The following is a 21,569-nucleotide window of genomic DNA, read 5'->3' on the forward strand; positions in this document are numbered from 1 at the left end:
CTTTAAGGAAGACATCCTGTTAGAAGTTCCTTGAATTTAGTTATATCCTGTTAACTAAACCACATCCTTCTCCAGATTGTGAACCTGAGGCTCAGCTAATCTAAACAGAGGGGCAGGGCCTGCTGGATTAGGAATTAAAAAGCGAACAGCTTGCCTACAGTGTGCTTGCCTGCCAGATTATTAGCTGATGGCAGTACTCTTCTGCAGAAGTAAACTTTACTCGTTCCTTTAAGAGTTGGTAAACATGATTCCCCAACATCCAAAGCATTTCTTTTTTCTCTTTTGCTGGTACTCTGACTTGAACTCAGAACTTGGGCTCTGGCTCTTAAGCCTCTGTGCTCAAGTCTAGCACTCTGCCACTTAAACCACAGTGCCACTTCTGGCCTTTCCTGTTTATGTGGTACTGAGAGGAATCAAAGGCAGGGCTTCATGCATGCTACGCAAGCACTCTACCACTAGGCCATGTTCCTAGTCCCCAGAGCATTTTTAACACAGGCATACAAAGGGGAGGAATCCAAAGGCATAATTCCTCTGAAAAACTAAAGTACCCCTTCTTTCCTCCTGTTCCTGGGGTTTGAATTCAGGGCCCAAAAGCTGTACCTGAGCTTTTGTGCTCAAGGCTAGTAGTGCTCTACTATTTGAGCCACAGCTCTACTTCTAGCTTTTTGTGGTTAATTGGAGGTAGAGTCTCAGAGACTTTCCTACTGGTCTGGTTTGAAACTATGATCCTAAAATAACAAGAGCTATCTGTCCCTGATCTAACGCACTATCAAAGTTATTCCAAGAAATAGCAGGGACAAAGTAGGGGAGAACTGAAGAGGTGAAAATGCCAAGCAACTTACAAATGAGAGAGAGGGAGTGGGGTAACAAGTCAGACAAGAAATGTACTCACTACTTTACGTAACTGTAACTCCTCTGTACATCACCTTGGCAATTTATATATAAAAAAAATTTTAGTGGGTAGGGATGAAGGGGCAAACTGGGAGAAAGTAAAGTTAGAGATGATGTTGTTCAAATGTATAAATGTTCATTGCACTCATTACCTGACTTAGGAAATGGCAGCCCTAAGAGGGTGCCAGTGATTCACGCCTGTAATCCTAGCTACTCAGGAGGCTGAGATCGGAAGATCTCGGTTCCAAGCCAACCCAGGGAGGAAAGTCTGTGAAATTCTTATCTCCAATTAACCACCAGAAAACTGGAATGGTGTTGTGGCTCAAGTGGTAGAGCTCAGGAACAGTGCACCATGACCAGAGGGGGGGAAAAAGAAAAAAAAAAAAAAGGTAGCTCTTTATAGAACACATGAATAGTAACAGCAAAATTACTTAAGCCAGCCAGCCAAAATTAAGACCCCCAAGTTCAAACCCTAGAATACCTTAGAAAAATCAAACAAGAAGGAAGGAGGATAGCAAGTAGTTTTCAAAAGAAAAAAAAAAAAAAAACTAAGCTAGGTGCCAGTGGCTCATGTCTGTAATCTTAGCTACTGAGAATCAAAGTTTGGAGCCAGCCCAGACAGACAAATTTTATGAGACCCTACATTCTAAACAGCAAAATGCCAAAAGTAAAAGTTTGAGGCCCTGGGTTTGATTCCTCAGCACCACATAAGCAAAAAGAAAAAAAAAAAAAAAAAAAAAGCTGGAAGTGGCACTGTGGCTTAAGTGGTAGAGCACTAGCCTTGAACTGAAGAGCTGAGGGACAGCGCCCAAGCCCAGAGTTCAGGCGTCATGACAGGACCCCAAAGAGTTTGAGTCAACCGGTAGAATGTCAGCTAGAAGAAAAGAATGTGTAGCCGGGTGCTGGTGGCTCACGCCTGTAATCCTAGCCATCAAAAAAAAAAAAAAAAAAAAAAAAAATCTAGCCACTCAGGAGGCTGAGATCTGAGGATCGCGGTTCAAAATCATGGGGCCTGAACTCTGGGCCTGGGCACTGTCCCTCAGCTCTTCAGCTCAAAGTTAGCACTCTACCACGTGAGCCACAGCGCCACTTCTGGTTTTTTTTTCTGCTTATGTGGTGCTGAGGAATCGAACCCAGGGCCTCAAGCATGCAAGGCAAGCCCTCTACCACTGAGCCACCTTCCCAGCCACTCAAAAACCGGAAGTGGTGCTGTGGCTCCAGGCCCAGAGTTCAAGCCCCATGACCGACCCCCCCAAAAAAATGTGAGGCCAAATCCAAACGCTAAAACAAGAAAAAAATAAATACTTTTTAATTCTTAGTTCAACAGTCACACAAGTGCTTTTCCTAGAACCAACTATTATATCTATTTCCATATGCTGAAGGATTTTATCTATCTACTATCAACTACTATCTACTATCTATCATCTACTATCAAGAAGCCAAGGACTTAGATTTAGTAGTAGTAGGACTAGCTCCATTATGGGTATTCTTCCTAAATAAAAAACCTGCTAGTGTAGATGTCACTGCTTTCACAGTATAGTGTCAATAGTTAAACAAAAGTCTTAGCCAGGCGTCGGTGGCTCACGCCTGTAATCCTAGCTACTGAGGAGGCTGAGATCCGAGGATCACGGTTCAAAGCCAGCCCAGGCATGAAAGTCCGTGAGACTCTTATCTCCAAAAAAAACACTAGAAAACCGGAAGTGGAGCTGTGGCTCAAGTGGTAGAGCACTCGCCTTGAGCAGAAGATCTGAGGGACAGTGCCCAAGCCCAGAGTTCAAGCCCCATGACTGACCAAAAAAAAAAGTCTTGTTTTTATGAAAATGATCTTAATGATTCCTTAAAAGAGGATGTTACCCTAGCACATACAAAAATCTTTTGAGGAGCAAAAGGCATAAGCTCAATGGCAAGAGTGAGGCCATGGATTCAATCCACAGTGAAATAAATATATACACAAACTGACTTTGAAGTTATGATGCTTAGTTTATATTCCAGATACGAATCTAATAGTACCATGCAAATAACCTTACCTTTCCACTCTATCTGCAGAGGTAGATGGAGCAGGAGCATCTTCAATTCTATAATTGAAAAAGTAAAAATAGAGGCGATTTTAAGCCTGGAAATTCAGAAAAATATAAATAAAAAGCCATCACTTCTTAAGCTATCAACAGGAACCAAGTATTATGGATTCCATACATTACTATTCAACGCCTACTCATTCTACTATCTAGAGTTTAAATACTCAGCAACTTCACAGCTAGACACAAAGACCAGGTACAACTTAAGAGGCCAAGTGCAATGCATTCAGTTGTTGTCAAGCAGACCAAACCTAGAAAGGCCTTGGATTGCTATTTATACAAATATTCAAGATCTTTTTGTGACAGTTCTTTCCAAGGATCTACTACATTCCTATCCCTGACATTTATTGAACTATTCTGACCAAATGGTATTATCACATAGCTTCTCAAACCACTGTAGTGAAAAACTAGCTTTTAAATTTTTCTCATTTGAGTTTTTGTAAAATGTAAGTATCAAGGTAATGTTCAAATTGCCTTATTTCCAAATATTTAATCCTAAAGTTTTGTTTAGTTCCTTATATACCAGTAACTAATTGCTCAAAAACTGACACTACTTTATCAGCCACACTGTGGTAGTAATAAAGATTCAAATAGTTTTTGTGCCAAAGTAATGCTGTATACACATACTACAACATTCAGGCAACACTAGCAGCAAGAATACACCAACAGCCACATATGTGGCTCACATATGTAGTTCTAGCTACTTCAATTACATGTGAGCCACTAGCTGTTGGTGTATTCTTCCTACTCCATAGGCTGAGAAAGTGAAAGCCATAGTTTAAAGCCAGCCTTGGTAAACAAACACAAGACTTCAAGTAACTAGCAGGAAGATAAAACGAACACTAACATGCACCTGTACATGCACACGAACATGCATGCACACTCAAACATATAGAAATTCCACAAATGTTTTATATCTAAAAGAAGGTGAAGGGCTGGGAAGGTTGCTCGGGGTAGAGCGCTTGCCTTGCATGCCTGAGGCCCTGGGTTCAATTCCTCAGCACCACATACACAGAAAAGGTCGGAAGTGGCACTGTGGCTCAAGTGGTAGAACGCTAGCCATGAGGTGAAGAGCTGAGGGACAGCGCCCAGGCCCAGAGTTCAGGCCCATGACCGGACCCCCCCCCCCAAAAAAAATAGTCTAGCAGGGTGCTAGTGGTTCATGTCTGTAATCCTAGCTACTCAGGAGGCTATATAATCTAAGGATAGCAGCTTGAAACTATCCTGGGCAGAAAAGTCCCTGTGAAACTCTGATCTCCAATTAACCACTCAAAAACTGGAAGTGGAGCTATGGCTCAAAGTGATAGAGTACTAACTGCACAAAAAAGCTCAGAGACAGGGTCTAGGCCAAGTTCAACCCCCACAACCATTATATATATAAAAGAAGTGAAGTACGAACTGGCAACAGTAGCTCACGCCTGTAACCCTACCTAGTCAGGAGCTGAGATCTGAGGCTCACAGTTTGAAGTGAAGCCAGACTGGGCAGGAAATCTGGCATGTGAGACTCTATTTTCAATTAACTGCTAACAATGCAGAAAGTGGAGCTGCAGCAAGAGGTAGAACACAGCCTTGCGCACCAGAAGCTCAGGGACAGCACCCAGGCCCTGAGTTCAAGCACACACTGGAATACACTGACATAAAAATCAATCTAAGGGGCTGGGAAGTTGGCTCAGTGGTAGAGCGCTTGCCTTGCATGCCTGAGGCCCTGGGTTCGATTCCTCAGCACCACATAAGAAAAAAGTCGGAAGTGGTGCTGTAGCTCAAGTGGTAGAGCGCTAGCCTTGAGCTGAAAAGCTGAGGGACAGTGCCCAGGCCCAGAGTTCAGGCCCCATGACCTGACCCAAAAAAAAAAAAAAAATCAATCTAAAATGAACATACACGCACCAGAGGTTGTGGTGTATATCTGTATGTAATCCCAGCTACAAGGGTGGTAGCATTTGGAAAGGAAGGAGATGGAAAGACTCGATGTCAGCCCCGCTTTAAAAAAAAAAAGGGGGGGAGGGCTGGGAAGATGGCTCAGTGGTAGAGTGCTTGCGTTTTAGGCATGAGGCTCTGGGTTTCAATTCCTCAGCACCATAAAAGCAGAAAAAGGTGGAAGTGGCACTGTGGCTCAAGTGGTAGAGTGTTAGCTTTGAGCTGAAGAGCTGAGGGACAGCACTCAGGCCCAGAGTTCAGGTTCCATGACCAACACCCCCCCCCCCAAAAGCCAGACCTGATGACAAATTCCTGTAATAATTGAGAGGCAGGTGGGATGATAATGGAACAAGGTTGGCTGTCCATGGGCAAAGGGGAGAGCCTATATGAATAATAAACTAAAGCAAAAGAAACAAGGGCTCAAGTAATTAGGGTACCTGATTAGCAAGTATGAGGCTGAATGCAAACCCCAGTGACACACACACACACACACACACACACACACACACACACACACACACACACACACACACACACACACACACACACACAAGTTAAAAGGTGCGGGTGGCTCACACCTGTAATCCTAGCTACTCAGGAGGCTGAGATCTGAGGATGGTGGTTCAAAACCAGCGTGGGCAGGAAAGTCCTTGAAGATGCTTATCTCCAATTAACCACCAGAAAACTGGAAGGGGCACTGTGGCTTAAATGGAAGAGACCTAGCCTTGAGCTGAAGAATTGAGGGACAGCTCCCAGGCCCAGAGTTCAAGCCCCATAACTGGAAAAAAAAAAAAAAAAAAAGCAAAAGCATGCATCTAAGCTGGGCAGCAATGATTTACCCCATAATTCTAGCTACTCAGGAGTGTGAGATCTGTAGTATCATAGTTCAAAACCAGTAGGGCAGAAAAGTCCAAAGGAGTCTGAAACTGTAATTCATCAGCAAAATGTCAGACTAGAGGCATGGCTCAAGTAGTAGCCTTGCAAAAAAGCCAATAGAGTGTGCCATACCCCAAGTTCAAGCCCCAAAACCAAATAAAATAATAAAAGCACATGGAGCCTGCCATTGGACTGGATATAGTAGCACAAGTAACAATAGTACCAGCTTTTTTTTTTTTTGGAGTCCGGTTGTGGGACCTGAACTCTGACTCTGGGCCTGGGCACTGTCCCTTAGCTCTTCAGCTTAAGGCTAGCACTCTACCACTTGAGCCACAGCGCCACTTCCAGCTTTTTTCCTTTTGCTTATGTGGTGCTGAGGAATGAACCCGGGGCCTCAGGCATGCAAGGCAAGCACTCTACCACTGAGCCACCTTCCCAGCCCAACAATAGTACCAGCTGTGAGCAGAAAAGAGCTGGGAGAAACTAAATTCTGTTTCTATCAAGACCTAGCTGCCTTCCAAAACTGAAATTTCTGCTGCAGATTTAAATGAGAATATTTTGAGGGTTTCAGGTTAATGCAGAGATGCAGATACAACTGATTTTTGTATTGATTTCAGATCCTACAACTTTGCTTAACTTACTCATTAGTTATAGCAGATTTTTCCTTTCTTTTTTTTGGGTGGGTGGAGAGGAAAATCTTTAGAGTGAATCCAAGTTGTTTTGGTGTTGAGTTGCAAGGATAGACAGGCACTATACCAACTTTAACTATGCCACTAACTCCTTAACTCTGTTTTTTGAATAGTGTTGCTTTTTGCCCAGCCCAGCCAAAACAGCTTCCAGTGTAGCTCAAAGGCATGTGTCACTACATCCACCTTTTTATTGGTTGAGAGAGGGGGGGTCTCACAAATGTTTTTTGTCTAGGCTGGCCTCAAGTCATGATCCTTTTAATCTTCACTTCTTCAGAAGCTATGATTAGAAATGTATGTGCTACTATTCCAAAATACTGTGAAATTTTTTTTGGTCGTTCGTGGGGCCTGAACTCTGGGTCTGGGCGCTGTCCCTCAGCTCTTCAGCTCAAGGCAAGCGCTCTACCACTTGAGCCACAGCACCACTTCTGGCTTTTTCTGCTTATGGCTTATGTGGTGCTAAGGAATCAAACCCAGGGCCTCATGCATTCAAGGCAAGCACTCTACCACCGAGCCACCATCCCAGCCCCAATACTGTGAAATTTATGTAATTACTTAGTCACAATTAAAAAAAAAAAAAAAAGAAATGCATGTGCTAAGGCTGGGAGGTGGCTCAGTGGTAGAGTGCTTGCCTTGCATGCATGAGGCCCTGGGTTCGATTCCTTAGCACCACATAAGCAGAAAAGGCTGGAAGTGGCGCTGTGGCTCAATGGTAGAGTGCTTGCCTTGAGCTGAAGAATAGTTCCTAGGCCCACAGTTCAAGCCCCATGACTGACAAAAATAAATAAAGAAATGCATATCCTACCCATGCCTGGCTTAGTGTGGATCCAGATTTTAAAGCAGTAAATGGAGAATACTTTGGGACACACATTTCACAAAAGACAAAGACTAGAAGATGACACACACACTAAACTCTCTTAAAGAATAAGATCTAGGACTGGGAGGTTGGCTCAGTGGTAGAGTGCTTGCCTTGCATGCATGAGGCCCTGGGTACGATTCCTCAGAACCACATAAGTAGAAAAAGCCAGAAGTGGCACTCTGGCTCAAGAGGTAAAATGCTAGCTTTAAGCTAAAGAGCTGAGAGACAGTGCCCAGGCCCAGAGTTCAAGCCCCACGACTGGCAAAAAAAAAAAAAAAGAAAGAAAAGATCTAATTCTTTCATAATTATGAGCTGGTGGTTCTCACCTGTAATTCTAGCCCTCAGAAGGCAGAGGCAAGAGAATCAGGAGTTGAAGACAGCCTGAGTTACATAACACCCTATACTTCTTAACATAAAAGAATTGAGGACCATTTAGTCCATTTGGTTTTCTGCTCAGATCTCAGCCTCTTGAGTAGCTAGGATTACAAGTGTGAGCCATTATTTCTGCATTCTTAGATTTTTCTCACCTTCCAAAGGTGGGCACTGGTGGTTCATGCCTGTAATCCTAGTCAGGAAACAGATCTGAGGATCTCAGTTCAAAGCCAGCCCAGGCAGGAATGTCCATGAGACTCCTATCTCCAATTAACCACTAGAAAACTAGAAGTAGAGCTATAGCTCAAAATGGTAGTATGCTAGTCATGAACACAAAAGCAAGGACATTGCCTAGACCAAGTTCAAGTCCCAAGACCTACAAAAAACTATTTCACACTATAATCATGTATAAAAAAATAAAATTTTTGGGCTGGGAAGGTGGCTCAGTGGTAGAGCGTTTGCCTTGCATGCATGAGGCCCTGGGTTCAATTCCTCAGCACCACATATGCAGAAAAAGCCAGAAGTGGTGCTGTGGCTCAAGTGGTAGAGCGCTAGCCTTGAGCTGAACAGCTCAGGTATAGAGCCCAGGCCCAACTGAACAAAAAGAAAGAAAGAAAAGAAAGAAAGAAAGAAGAAAAAGAAATGTGGTAGAGTGCTTGCCTAGCATGCATGAAGCTCTGAGTTCAATTCCTCAATATTACATAAACAGAAAAAGCTAGGGCTGGGAAGGTGGCTCAGTGGTAGAGCACTTTCCTTGCATGCATGAGGCCCTGGGTTCGATTCCTCAGCACCACATAAGCAAAAAGAAAAAAGCCAGAAGTGGCGCTGTGGCTCAAGTGGTAGAGCGCTAGCCTTGAGCTGAAGAGCTGAAGGACGGCGCTCAGGCCCAGAGTTCAGGCCCCACCACTGGACTCAAAAAAAAAAAAAAAAGAAAGAAAGAAAAAGAAAAAGCCAGAAGTGGTGCTGTGGCTCAAGTGGTAGAGTCCTAACCTTGAGCAAAAGAAGCTCGGGGACAGTGCCCAGGTCCTGAGTTCAAGCCCCAGGTCTGACAAAAAAAAAAAAAAGTGAAGACACCTGTACACAGAATGTGGTAAATGTTGTCTAGGAAGCACTACAAAAAATAACTCTCTTCATAATACAACACAACTCACAATGCCACTCTAAGGAAAAAATGAGGAGACAAAATGTTAATTCTGAAATTGAAGTTCTCAAATGATCCTGAGGGTGGTTTGACAATCACTTGCTTCTCATGAATCTACTAGGAAACAAACCAAAAAGTGGTAAGACACACAAAGGCCAAAAAACTCAGCTAACTGTAAATATACTGTGTAATGTCAATTGGGATGTACATCTTGAGAAAACCGATTTTAAAAAAAAGTCCCTGTACACTCAGAAGGATGAGTTATCAGACCTGTTGTATCGAAAACAGAACTTGTATTATAGAATATATGAGTGATTCCACACTCCGAAAAATTCAGTGTCTGAGTAACAACATGCCTTTCCATGCAATTACATTTTCTTCGCCTTCGGGATCTTTCACTAATCCTGCTTGTACACAGCCGACTCACCCAGCAAGAAAACACGGCTGACCAGTGGAAGGAGTTCCACGCAGCGCTAACAGAATACTCTCCAGGTTCGCATAATATCTCCCTGAAGCAACCAAGTTTAATGCTCACGTTGTGTAAAGCACCGCGATGCTCCCCAACTACGTGAGAGCCTGAGGTGGGGAAGGAGGCGCGGGAAACCAGCCACACCGCGCCACCCACGGCGGAAATCCACCAAACAATGGAGTTTTCCCGCCTCCTCAAGGTTCGGCCCCCTGCTCCACAACTGGCTAAAGGGAACCAAACGCTCGAGCGCTAAGCCCCGCCCCGCCCTCTGCGAAGCCCCGCCCACCCTGGCCCTCCGGTCCGGCCTCCCTCCTCGTGCAGTTTTTTTTTTTTTTGGCGCCAAATCTGTTGATTATATTCCCAGCTCTTCTGGGGACTTCCAGAAGGGCCACGCTACTACTGCGCTGACAAGTAGGGACGTCGAGGCACGCCGGCACGCCAGGACCCCGCCCCCCCATTGGAAGCCCCGGGCCGGGGATGGGAAGGAGAGGGGTAGGCGATGGAGACAGCCGCCGCTGCCCCCGGCAAGATGGCGGCCGCAGAAAGCGGGGCAGGGGGCGCCAGCCGCCCGCCGGAGTCGCCAGTGCGCGGGCTCTCGGGAAGCGGCTTCCCCAGCGGCCAAGCCTCCCCAGACACCGCCAGCGGCTTGCCGGGAGGCAGCCCTCCCACCACCCGACTACCCTTCCCACACAACACCAGCCCTCCCAGACTGGCCGGAGTCTAGCCCGCCACAGCCCCGCTTACTTGTCTGCGGAAACCAGCTCCGCGGCGATAGCAGCAGTGGCTGTGGACTCTGTGGCCATCGTTCCCCTGAGGTGGTGGAACGCTGCGCGGGGATAAAGCCTGTGAGGAAACCAGGGAATTTGGGACGCCAGGGAGCAATGCGGGGAACAGAAAATGGCAGATTGGAGACCCCGCGCGTCTGGAGCCCTCCTATATACCCAAGCCTCGGCCCCGCCCATCCACTTCCGGATCCTCCCCCTCGGATTTAAAGGGACAGGACTCAACCCCCTTTTCTATCCCAAGGACACCTCCCACCCTAGTCTCGTTAGTGCCTTCCCGACCTGACCTGCCTTCCTTCAGGAGAACAGCTTCCTGCTTCTATAGGGAGTCTAGTTAGGGAACGAGAATGTTGGTACAACCCCTCACGGGGTGCCAGCCTGCAGCTTCCACGTGAAGCCGGTGCTATTCTGCGAGTGTTCGACGAGTAGCCGAACGCCTTCTCACCCAAGAAGGTGACTCAGATTTTTCTCTACTTCCTCTCAGTACTAACGTATAGACACGCCAGAGCGCTGCACGAGTGCAGCAGCAACGGCTAGAAACGACCTCCCCGAGAAGCGTGGCTCTGGGCCTCCGCAACTAATGACGCAAAAAGTTGCTGGCCTAGGATTGGCTGCGGCTGAAATTACCGCGCTTCATTTAAAGCGCAGTGGGGCGGGGGGAGGGGGCGGAATGCGGTTGGCTTCTCTGTGTGGACTCGCCCCCTTTGTCTGGCCCAATCCACTGGTGTCATCCTGTTAAATCACGCTACCCAGATTCCAATTCTGACTAGTTCTAGCTCCTTTGAAACCAATCCAGGCTTACAATTTGTTAAATATCTATTAAGCCCAAGGGTGTTTAAACGCTTTAAAGCTATCTTTTTTTTGTTGTTTTTTGTCGGTCATGGGGCTTGAACTCTAGACCTCCGCGCTGTCCCTCAGCAATTCAGCTCAAGGCTAGCGCTCTACCACTTGAACCACTACACCACTTCCGGCTTTTTTTCCTGCTTATGTGTGATAAGGAATCGAACCCAGGGCCTCATACACGTAAGGCAAGCACTCTACCACTGAGCCACCTTCCCAGCCCAAAGCTATTGGTGTTGTTTTAGCCCCTTTCCCTCCCCTCTCCCCCAGTCCTGTGGCTTGAACTCAGGGCCTAGGCACTGTCCCTCAGCTTTTTTTTTTTTTTTTTTTTGTCGGTTGTGGGGCCTGAACTCTGGGCCTGGGCACTGTGTCAGCTCAAGGCTAGCACTCTACCACTTGAGCCACTGTTACCCTTCCAGCTTATTCTGTTTATGTAGTACTGAGGAATCCAACTCAGGTCTCATTCATGCTAGGGAAGCACTCTACCACTAAGCCACATTCCCAACCCTGTTTGAGTCTTAACAGAACCAATACTAGTGAGACTGGTGTTAGTCCCATTTCATAGATAGAAACTAAGGTGAGCCTTAGTTTCATGCCTGTTCAAAAGCCAACTTGGGCAGGAAAGTCCATGAGACTCTTTTAGTTTTTATTTTTTATTTTTTTGGGTCCGGTCCTGGGGCCTGAACTATGGACCTGGGCACTGTCCCTCAGCTCTTCAGCTCAAGGCTAGCGCTCTACCACTTGAGCCACAGCACCACTTCCGGCTTTTTTCTTTTTACTTATGTGGTGCTGAGGAATCAAACCAAGGGCCTTAGGCATGCAAGGCAAGCACTGTACCACTGAGCCACCTTCCCAGCCCTGTCCATGAGACTTGTATCTCCAATTAAATATCAAAAAGCCAGAAATGGCACTGGAGTTCAAAGTGGTAAGTACTAATCTTTAGCAAAAAAGCCAAGGGACCAGCCCGCTGCCCATGGCTCACACCTGTAATCCTAGCTACTCAGGAGGCTGAGATCTGAGGATTGCAGTTCTAAGCCAGCCCAGGCAGGAAAGCCTGTGAGACTCATCTCCAGGGACAGTGCCCAGGCCCAGAGTTCAAGGCCCACAACTGACAAAAAAAAAAAAAGCTAAGGGATCATGACCAGGCCTTGAGTTCAAACCCCAGGATAGGATGTATACTAAAAAAGAATAGAAACTAAGAGGTAGAAGCAAGGTTTGACTTGCTCAAAAAAAAAAAAAAAAAACACCAGAAAAGGGATGGGAAGGGAAACAAAGGAGGAGGCAACAATGCTTGATAAGAAATGTACTCAATACCTTGTCCATGTAATTGTACCCCTCTGTACGGTATTTTCTTTTTTTTTTGGGGTCCGGTCATGGGGCCTGAACTCTGGGCCTGGGTGCTGTCCCTCAGCTCTTCAGCTCAAGGCTAGCGCTCTACCACTTGAGCCACAGCGCCACTTCCGGCTTTTTTCTTTTTGCTTATGTGGTGCTTAGGAATCGAACCCAGGGCTTTGAGCATGCAAGGCGAGCGCTCTACCACTGAGCCACCTTCCCAGCCCCTGTATGGTATTTTCACAATAAAAAAAAAAAAAGCCAGAAGTTGGTAATGGCTAACAGTGTGCATCATTTTCTGAGTAAGAGATTTCAGCTTCTTTTCCTGAAAGCTGGCTAAGTGAAATATGTCTGTCAGTCTGAAAAGCTGCACTCCCTTGATCCCTGAGCATCCACTTATTCCCTTCCAGTCTAGTGATTAGAGTAGGACAGGGGTGGTTATTTTCTTTCAGGCTTAAGGATACTTACTGGTAAAGGTTCCCAGAAATGACTGTTATCCAGGCTCCCAAGGCTCAAGCAGGTCAAATTGTTTGGGGTTATAGAGCCAGGCCTAAAAATGACAATTCCAGACTTGGCCTATTCTATTATTAGCTCTATGGCTTAAGACAAGCCTTGTAACTTTTTTTTGGGGGGGAGGGGTTGTGGGACTTGAACTATGGGCCAGGGAACTGTCCCTCAACTCTTAAGCTCAAGGCTAGCACTCTACCACTTGAGCCACAGTACCACTTCCAGTTTTCTGAGTGGTTTATTAGAAGTAAGAGTCTCACTAACATCAGGGACAGTGACTCACGCCTGTAATCCTACCTACTCAGCAGGCTGAAATTTGAGGATACAGTTCAAAGCCAGCCCAGGTAGGGAAGTCCATGAGAATCTTATCTCCAATAAACTACTCAGAAAACAGGAAGTGATTAACTGGTAGAGTGCTCGACTTGAGCTGAGGGATAGTACCCAGGCCCAGAATTGAAGCCCCGCCACCGACAAAAAAAAAAAGAAGAGTCTCATGGAATTTCTTGCCTCAGTGGACTTTCTTGCCTGGGCTGGCTTTGAACTGCAATCCTCATATCTCAGCCTCCTGAGCAGCTAGGATTACAGGTGTGAGCCATCGGCACCTGGCCGCCTGGTAACTTTTTAAGAGTAAATGTACAGGGCTGGGAAGGTGGCTCAGTGGTAGAGTGCTTGCCTCACATGCATGAGTTCAAGCTCCACAACTGACAAAAGAAAAAAAAAAAAAAAAAAGAGTAAACGTACAGTAACATCAGTGTCCACCTCTTCTGGGTGTTGTGAGGATTTAAGGTCATTAGCGCTATTCCTATCTCATACAAAGCACTGAGCAGCTGTATCATGCTGACTGGGGGTTCAGATAAAATGATATTTCTCCAGAGTCTGCAGACAGCACTGGAGCCTAATATTAAACCAATACTCGTTGAACACCAGTGATATACAACATTGTTTTTCTTTTTAGTGATGCTGGGGTTTGAACTCAAGACCATCACACTTCTTAGGCAGGCACTATGCCATACCTCATGCCCTGATATTTTGCTGGTTATTTTGGAGATAGGAGTCTAGCAAATCTTTCTACCTGGGCTGGCCTCCCAACCTTGATCTTCCACATCTCAGTCCTCAAGTACCTAGGACTACAAGCATAGGCCATCTATGTCCAGCTCATGTATTTTTCTTTTTTTTTTTAAATTTTGTAGGTTTTATTATTTTATCAAGTATGCAACATTGAAATCCCAAATGTTTAATTACACATTGCTTTAATGTACTTGCTTACTTGACTACCTACTTAGGTGTGATTGTGTTCTGCCACTTCTGGCTTTTTTTTTTTTTTTTGCTTAGGTGGTGCTGGGGAATTGAACCCAGGGCCTTATGCATGCAAGGCAAGCACTCTACCACTGAGCCACCTTCCCAGCCCCCCAGCTCATGTATTTTTCTTAAAGAGGGGCTGGGAAGGTGGCTCAGTGGTAGAGCGCTTGCCTTGCATGCCTGAGGCCCTGGGTTCAATTCCTCAGCACCACATAAGCAAAAAGAAAAAAGCCGGAAGTGGTGCTGTGGCTCAAGTGGTAGAGTGTTAGCCTTGAGCTGAAGAGCTGAGGGACAGTGCCCAGGCCCAGAGTTCAGGCCCCACAACCGGACCCAAAAAAAAAAAAAAAAAAGAAAAAGAATTTTTCTTAAAGAAAAAATTTCAAGCAGACAAATCCAGAAAAGTATCTCCAATTAACCAGCAAAAGGCTGGTTTAAAAAGCCTCCATAGGGGCACCAGTGGCTCATGCCTGTAATCCTAGCTACTCAGGAGGCTGAGATCTGAGGATTGCGGTTCAAAGCCAGCCTAGGCAGGAAAGTCCCTGAAACACTTATCTCCAATAAACCACCAGAAAACCGGAAGTGGTGCTATAGCCCAAGTGATAGAGTGCTTGCCTTGAGCTGAAGAGCCGAGAGACAGCGCTCAGGCCCAGAGTTCAAGCCCCACCACTGACAAAAAAAAAAAAAAAGCCTCCATAGAGCATGAGCCTGTGAGCAGAATAAGCCAAGCTAGAGCATGAAGCGCACAATTGACGTCCTAGTTCTGGTATACACACAGGCACACAGACACAGACACAGACACACAACTGTTGAAATTCTAAAAGCAATTCATAAAAACTGTAGGTTCACAATGCATTGTCTCATGTTGAAATGTGCATTCCTTAGAAGATAAAGTAATAGGGGCTGCCTTAGAAGATAAAGTAATAGGGGCTGGGAAGATGGCTCAGTGGTAGAGCGCTCGCCTTGCATGCATGAGGCACTGGGTTCAATTCCTCAGAACCACATAAGCAAAAAAGAAAAAAGCCGGAAGTGGTGCTGTGGCTCAAGTGGTAGAATGCTAGCCTTGAGCTGAAGATCTGAGGGACAGCGCCCAGGCCCAGAGTTAGGTCCCATGACCGGACCAAAAAAAAAAAAAAAAAAGAAGATAAAGTAATAGATGAGGGGTAGGTCTGATAAGAAAAATTGTGCACCAGGATTTGGGAAGGTGGCTCAGTGGTACAATGCTTGCCTTGCATGCATGAGGCCCTGGGTTCAGTTCCTGAGCACCACATAAGCAGAAAAAGCTGGAAGTGGTGCTGTGGCTCAAGTGGTGGAGCACTAGCCTTGAGCTGAAGAGCTGAGGGACAGCGCCCAGGCCCATAGTTCAAGCCCCACGACCGATAACTTAAAAATAAAAAATAAAAAAAATAAAAAATTTGTGCACCAGGTGTTGGTGACTCACACCTAAAATCCTACCTACTCAGGAGGCTGAGATCTTGAGTATTACAATTTTTTTTTTTTTTGGGGGGGGGAGGCCTCCGGCCATGGGGCCTAAACTCTGGGCCTCAGCTTTTCAGCTCAAGGCTAGCACTCTACCACTTGACCCACAGTGCCACTTCCAGCTTTTTTATTTTTTCTGCTTATGTGGTGCTGAGGAATCGAAACCAGTACCTCATGCATGCAAGGCAAGCGCTCTACCACTGAGCCACCTTCCCAGCCCTGAGTATTACAATTTTAAAGCTAACCTGGACAGAAAAATCCATGAGACTTTTTACCTCCAATTAGCAACCAAAAAAGCCAGAACAAATATGGCTCAAATTGTAGAGCACTAGCCTTGAGCAAAAAACTTCAGGGACGGGGCTGGGAAGGTGGCTCAGTAGAGTGCTTGCCTCGCATGCATGAGGCCCTGGGTTTGATTCCTCAGCACCACATGAACAAAAAAGTCAGAAGTGGCGCTGTGGCTGAAGTGGTAAAGCGCTAGACTTGAGCTGAATAGCTAAGGTACAGCGCCCAAGTCCAGAGTTCAAGCCTCCCGACTGACCAAAAAAACACCAAAAAAAAAAAAAAAAAAACCCTCAGGGACAGCACCCAAGTCCTGAGTTTAAGTCCCAGGTGTCTGTCTGTCTGTCTGTCTGTCTGTCTGTCTGTCTGTCTGTCTGTCTGTCTCTCTCTCTCTCTCTCACACACACACACACACACACACACACACATTTTAAAAAATGGGGATATGGTAGTGCTAGGGTCTGGACAAATCTAAGGCAAGTTCTAGGCAAGTACTCTACCACTGAGTTACATCCCCAGCCCATTGCAATTTTTTTTCTTTTTGTCAGTCATGGGACCTGAACTCTGGGCCTGGGTGCTGTCCCTCAGCTCTTAAGCTCAAGGCTAGCAACCTACCACTTGAGCCACGGCGCCACTTCCGGCTTTTTCTGCTTATGTGGTGCTGAGGAATCGAACTCAGGGACTCATGCATGCATGCAAGGTAAGCACTCTACCACTGAGTCACCTTCCCAGTCCCCCAATGCAATTTTTTATCGTCTCATTTTAAATTCTAACTAGTTGCAGTGGCTTTCTTCTATAGTCTCAGCTATTCAAAAGACTAAGACCTGAAGGACTGTGGCTTGAAACCAACCCACAGAACAAGCAGGAAAGTTTGTAAGACTTCATCTCCAAAATAACCAGTAAATAGCAGAGTTGAAGATATAGCTCAAGCAGAGCAAAGTCCAAGAGCCCCCCTCCTAAAAGTGACTTTCCATCTTTCTCTACCTATTGTTTTACAACTGTAATGTACTTTCCACTATGTGAGGTCTATTTTGTTGTTATGCCTAGAGATTGAACCCAGGGCCTGAGTAAGCTGCTCACATACTCTACCAAGTTAAATACAGACCTAGGTTTGTGTTTCTAAAACACAAACCATACCATGTTACTCTTGCTCAAAATCCTTTCATGGGTTCAATAAAATTAAAGATTAAGGGCTGAGAAGTTGGCTCAATCAGTAGTAGAGTGCTTGCCTTGCATGCATGAGGCCCTGGGTTCGATTCCTCAGCACCACATAAGCAGAAAATAGCCAGAAATGGCGCTGTGGCTCAAGTGGTAGGGCACTAGCCTTGAGCTGAAGAGCTGAGGGACAGTGCCCAAGCCCAGAGTTCAGCCCCACAACCGACAAAAAAAAAATTTAAAAATTAAAAATATCTATCAGGCCAGGCGCTGGTAGCTCACACTTGTAATCCTAGCTGCTCAGGAGGCTGAGATCTGAGGATCATGGTTCAAAGCCAGCCCGGGCAGGAAAGTCCGTGAGACTCTTATCTCCAATAAACCACCAGAAAACCGGAAGTGGCACTGTAGCTCAAGTGGTAGAGTGCTCCCCTTGAGCTGAAAAGCTGAGGGACAGTGCTGAGGCCCAGAGTTCAAGCCCCATGACAGACAAAAAAAAAGGGGGGGGGGAATTCACTAAACCTCACCTTAATGCGGTGACACATCTAGTATAAAGTGGGACTTTAGCCAGGCATTAGTGGCTCACACCTGTGATCCTAGCTACTCAGGAAGCTGAGATCTAAGGATCACGGTTCAAAGCCAGCCAAGGAAGGTAAGTCCATAAGAAAAAAAAAAAAGTTGGAGGTGGAGCAGGTAGAACTGTGGCTCAAGGGCTGGGAAGGTGGCTCAGTGGTAGAGCGCTTGCCTTGCATGCCTGAGGCCCTGGGTTCAATTCCTCAGTACCACATAAAGAAAAAAGCCGGAAGTGGCACTGTGGCTCAAGTGGTAGAAGCATTAGCCTTGAGCTGAAGAGCTGAGGGACAGCGCCCAGACCCAGAGTTCAGGCCCCAAGACCGGACCCAAAAAAAAAAAAAAAAAAGAACTGTGGCTAAGTGGTAGAGCGCAAGCCTTGAATGAATGAAGCTCTGGCTAGGCACTGGTGGCTCATACCTAAAATCCTAGCTACTCAGGAGGCTTAGATCTGAGGATCAAAGTTCAAAGCCAGCTTAGGCAGAAAATTCCTTAAGATTCTAATCTCTAATTAATCACCAGAAACCCAGAAGTGGTGCTCTGGCTCAAAGTGGTAGAGTGCTAGCCTTAAACAAAAGAGCTCAGATATAGCGGCCAGGCCCCAAGTTCAAGCCCCAAAACCAACAAAAAACTGTGGCTCAGGGCTGGGAAGGTGGCTCAGTGGTAGAGCGCTTACCTTGCATGCTCGAGGTCCTGGGTTCGATTCCTCAGCACTACATAAGCAAAAAGAAAAAAGCCGGATGTGGTGCTGTGGCTCAAGTGGTAGAGCGCTAGCCTTGAGCTGAAGAGCTGAGGGACAGCGCCCAGGCCCAGAGTTCAGGCCCCACGACCGGACCCAAAAAAAAACAACAAAACTGTGACTCAAAGTGGTAGAGCACTAGCCTTGAACAGAAAAGCTCAGAGCACCAAGACCCTAAGTCCAAGCCCCATGACTGACCAAAAAAAAAAAAAAGTTCAGTACTCAGACCCTGAGTTCAAGACCCATTGCCAGCACACACACACACACACACACACACACACACACGTTGAAGTTTAGAACAAGTTTGGTTATTTGCCAAAAAAAAACTCTCTAAAATTTAATTATTGGGAGCCTGGTGCTGGTGGCTCACACCTGTAACCCTAGCTACTCAGGAAGCTGCAATCTGAGGATCACGGTTCAAAGCCAACCTGGGCCAGAATGTCCACGAGACTCTGATCTCTAATAAACCACTAGAAAATGGGAAGAGGCACTGTGATAGAGTGCTTGCGTTGAGCTGAAGAACTGAGGGATAGCACCCAGGCCCAGTGTTCAAGCCCCACGACCGACAAAAAAACAAAACAATAAAAAAAATTAATTATTGGTAGCCTCTGATAGGACTACAACTATAAAGTACTTGAAATAGCACCCAGGGTTGGGTGACAAGCTTTGGGCCTGACCCTGCCTCCTTCTGTTAGCTTATACACAGAGAGAAGTCATTGTTGCTACTTTTTGTGATTTTACGAGCTGGAACCCCAAAACTTTTGTGCTGGTACTGGTACTTAAACTCATAGTGTTAGCTTTTTCATTCAAGGATGGTACAGCTTCACTTCTGGCTTTTTGTTTGTTACTGAGAGATAACTCTTAAGGAGATTTTTCGCCTAGGCTAGCTTCAAACCACAATCCTCAGTTCTCAACCTTCTGAGTAGCTAGGATTACATGCATGAGACAATGGTACCCAGCTCCCAAAACTTGTGAATATACTTTTTCAGTTCTTCATATTCCTAAACTTAGGGCAATGATCAGGGAGTGGGGGTTGTCACAGGGCCACAGAACAGTCAGTGAGGCTGATGATCACGATTCTCAGGTGACTACAATTCTAGGGAGAAATGCACCACTACCAAGTGCCACTAGATGGTGCTACTCAAAGCAGAATTCAGATTCCAGCAGGCCCTTCCAGATCCAATAAAGATAATGAAGAGTAAACTGTAAGGGCAGGTAACACAAAGCAGCAGCCCTATAACTGTCATCTCTGTGGGTAACACCTTCCATCCCAGGCCCCACCAGGCAAGTATGTCAAGCAAACAGTGTGGATGTTCCAATGGCTTTATTGACTCCCTTTTTCTGGGAGTGGCAGGCAGTTACTTAGCTGGAGGTAAGCCAAGCTCAGTAAGGGTCATTAAAGGGGTACAGACAGTGTCCTGCATCTCTTGGAACCCTCTTCCCATCCACCTAGAAAGAGAGATGACTCCATTAGCAAGGGCTGACATTCCAAAGACCCCAGCATTCCCCCTAAACTTTACTTTGCTATACCTATGTATAGTACTTGGTCAGATGACAGTGGCTGGGACCCCAGCCTTAGAAGATGCCACAGAATCAACACGTATCAAATCATTTCACTGGGTTAAAATTTGACTGGACTGGAGAAGTTATAAAGAAGATATAAAGCAGAATTCAGACTCATAGCCTGCATGCCTTCACTGGGGCTCAATTCACTGACCTCAAAAAAGAAACCATTGTATCCAGGATAGCAATCTCACCAATATCTTGTCTCTCCTCTACTCATCAGGCCTGAGGCAAGACCTGCGTTTAACCGCTCCCCAAATCTCTCATTCTCTGGGAGGTGATGAATCCTTACCGTAATCATGGGCACAATATATCGCCAATTTTTGTTCAGGGCATCTAGTTGCTTCATATCTTCTGGGCTAAAGGTGAAGTCAAACACCTAGGAACAAAAAAAGCCAGCAGTGTGCCTTTTTTTTTTCTTCTTCTGTGTGGCACAGTGTTCATGCTTGCTAGCTAGTTAGCACTGAGACACTTGAACCATTTCCCCAGCCTAACATTGTCTAGGCATAGTTGGAGTAAAGAAGATAGAACCTATTATCAAGTACCTGGATATTCTGAAGGATACGAGAAGGAGTGATACTTTTAGGGATGCAAATCACTTTCCGCTGGACCTGCCACCTAAATTAGGGATAAAGGTAAATGAGAAAGAATCAGTATTCAGACATTGTTTTGTTCTCCATGCAGCCTTCCCTAAAATCTTGGAACACCTAGAGCCCCACTGGAATGGAATGAGAAACATACATCAGAACAGCCTCCCAAGAGATCACATAGCAAGGTTTCAACCTCACCCAGATAAAGAATCCCTTAAGCTGGGCACCGGTGGCTCACACCTGTGATCCTAGCTACTCAGGAGGTTGAGATCTGAGGATCAAGGTTCAAAGCCAGCCCAGCCAGGAAAGTCTGTGATACTCTTAGATCCAATAAAAACCACCAGAAAACCGGAAGTGGTGCTGTGGCTCAAGCGGTAGAGCGCTCACCTTCAGCTGAAGAGCTAAGGGACAGCACTCAGGCCCAGAGTTCAAGCCCCATGACCAAAAAAAAAAAAAAAAAAAAAATCCCTTAATCTTTTCCTCCCACCTGGGAGCACTCTCCTTTCAGAGTCTCTTTACCCATTCTCAAGAATGCTCCCCACCTGAGCAAGATCTGAGCTGGAGATCTGCCATACTTTTCAGCCAGTGCCAGGACTACCGGATCCTCAAGCAAGACAGGCTCATCAGGATGTCGCCAAGCCCGATCAGAGGAACCCAAAGGGCTATAAGCAGTCACCTCCAGGCCGCGTGCTTGGCAGTGGGCAATAAGCTCATTCTGAGCCAGGTATGGGTGGCATTCCACCTGAACCAAGGAAGAACCCATTATCATGGAATGGCCATGCTCAGCTTACTTGGCCCCTCCAATACATGCATATCTAGACTAGCCCTTCAGAGATTAATCCCCAGCACTCTTCAGCCACTTTTTGTTTGTTTTTATTATTATTTCCTTTGTTGTTGTTGCCAGTCCTGGGGCTAGTACTCAGGGCCTGGGACTGTCCTAGAGCTTTTTTGCTCAAGGCTAAGCACTCTACCACTTGAGTCACAGTGCAACTTCCAGCTTTTGTTTATGTGGTGCTGAGGAATCAAACCCAGGGCTTCCTGCATGCTAGGCAAGCACTCTAGTACTGAGCCACCTTCCCAGCCCTCTTCAGCCACTTTTTAAAATGATTTTCCAATGGTGGCCTCATTCTCTCCCAGGACTTGAAACCCAACTT

At 46.0% G+C, this 21,569-nt stretch overlaps 2 protein-coding genes across 6 annotated transcripts in view; both read right to left on the bottom strand.

Annotated features, from left to right (window-relative positions):
- Nasp (nuclear autoantigenic sperm protein) overlaps positions 1-10,176 on the bottom strand; it is a 29,661-nt gene extending 19,485 nt beyond the window's left edge. For 2 of the 3 annotated variants that reach the window (XM_069987354.1, XM_069987351.1), the window contains exons 1-2: positions 10,028-10,176; positions 2,919-2,966 (exon numbers count right to left, since the gene is read on the bottom strand). In XM_069987354.1, coding sequence (XP_069843455.1) covers positions 2,919-2,966; positions 10,028-10,086 — 107 coding nt within the window. In that variant the 5' untranslated portion in view covers positions 10,087-10,176. The remainder of the gene's footprint in view (positions 1-2,918; positions 2,967-10,027) is intronic. The other variant, XM_069987353.1, reaches the window with a different exon arrangement.
- Positions 10,177-19,569: 9,393 nt separating this feature from the next.
- Akr1a1 (aldo-keto reductase family 1 member A1) overlaps positions 19,570-21,569 on the bottom strand; it is a 29,687-nt gene continuing 27,687 nt past the window's right edge. For all 3 annotated transcript variants that reach the window (XM_069987356.1, XM_069987355.1, XM_069987357.1), the window contains 4 exons: positions 20,958-21,157; positions 20,371-20,443; positions 20,118-20,204; positions 19,570-19,711 (listed from right to left, as the gene is read on the bottom strand). In XM_069987356.1, the coding sequence (XP_069843457.1) occupies positions 19,646-19,711; positions 20,118-20,204; positions 20,371-20,443; positions 20,958-21,157 (426 nt within the window). In that variant the 3' untranslated portion in view covers positions 19,570-19,645. The remainder of the gene's footprint in view (positions 19,712-20,117; positions 20,205-20,370; positions 20,444-20,957; positions 21,158-21,569) is intronic.

Source organism: Dipodomys merriami, unplaced genomic scaffold (assembly GCF_024711535.1).
Source record: "Dipodomys merriami isolate MVZ:Mamm:240054 unplaced genomic scaffold, mDipMer1.0.p SCAF_34, whole genome shotgun sequence".
Lineage (NCBI taxonomy): Eukaryota > Metazoa > Chordata > Mammalia > Rodentia > Heteromyidae > Dipodomys > Dipodomys merriami.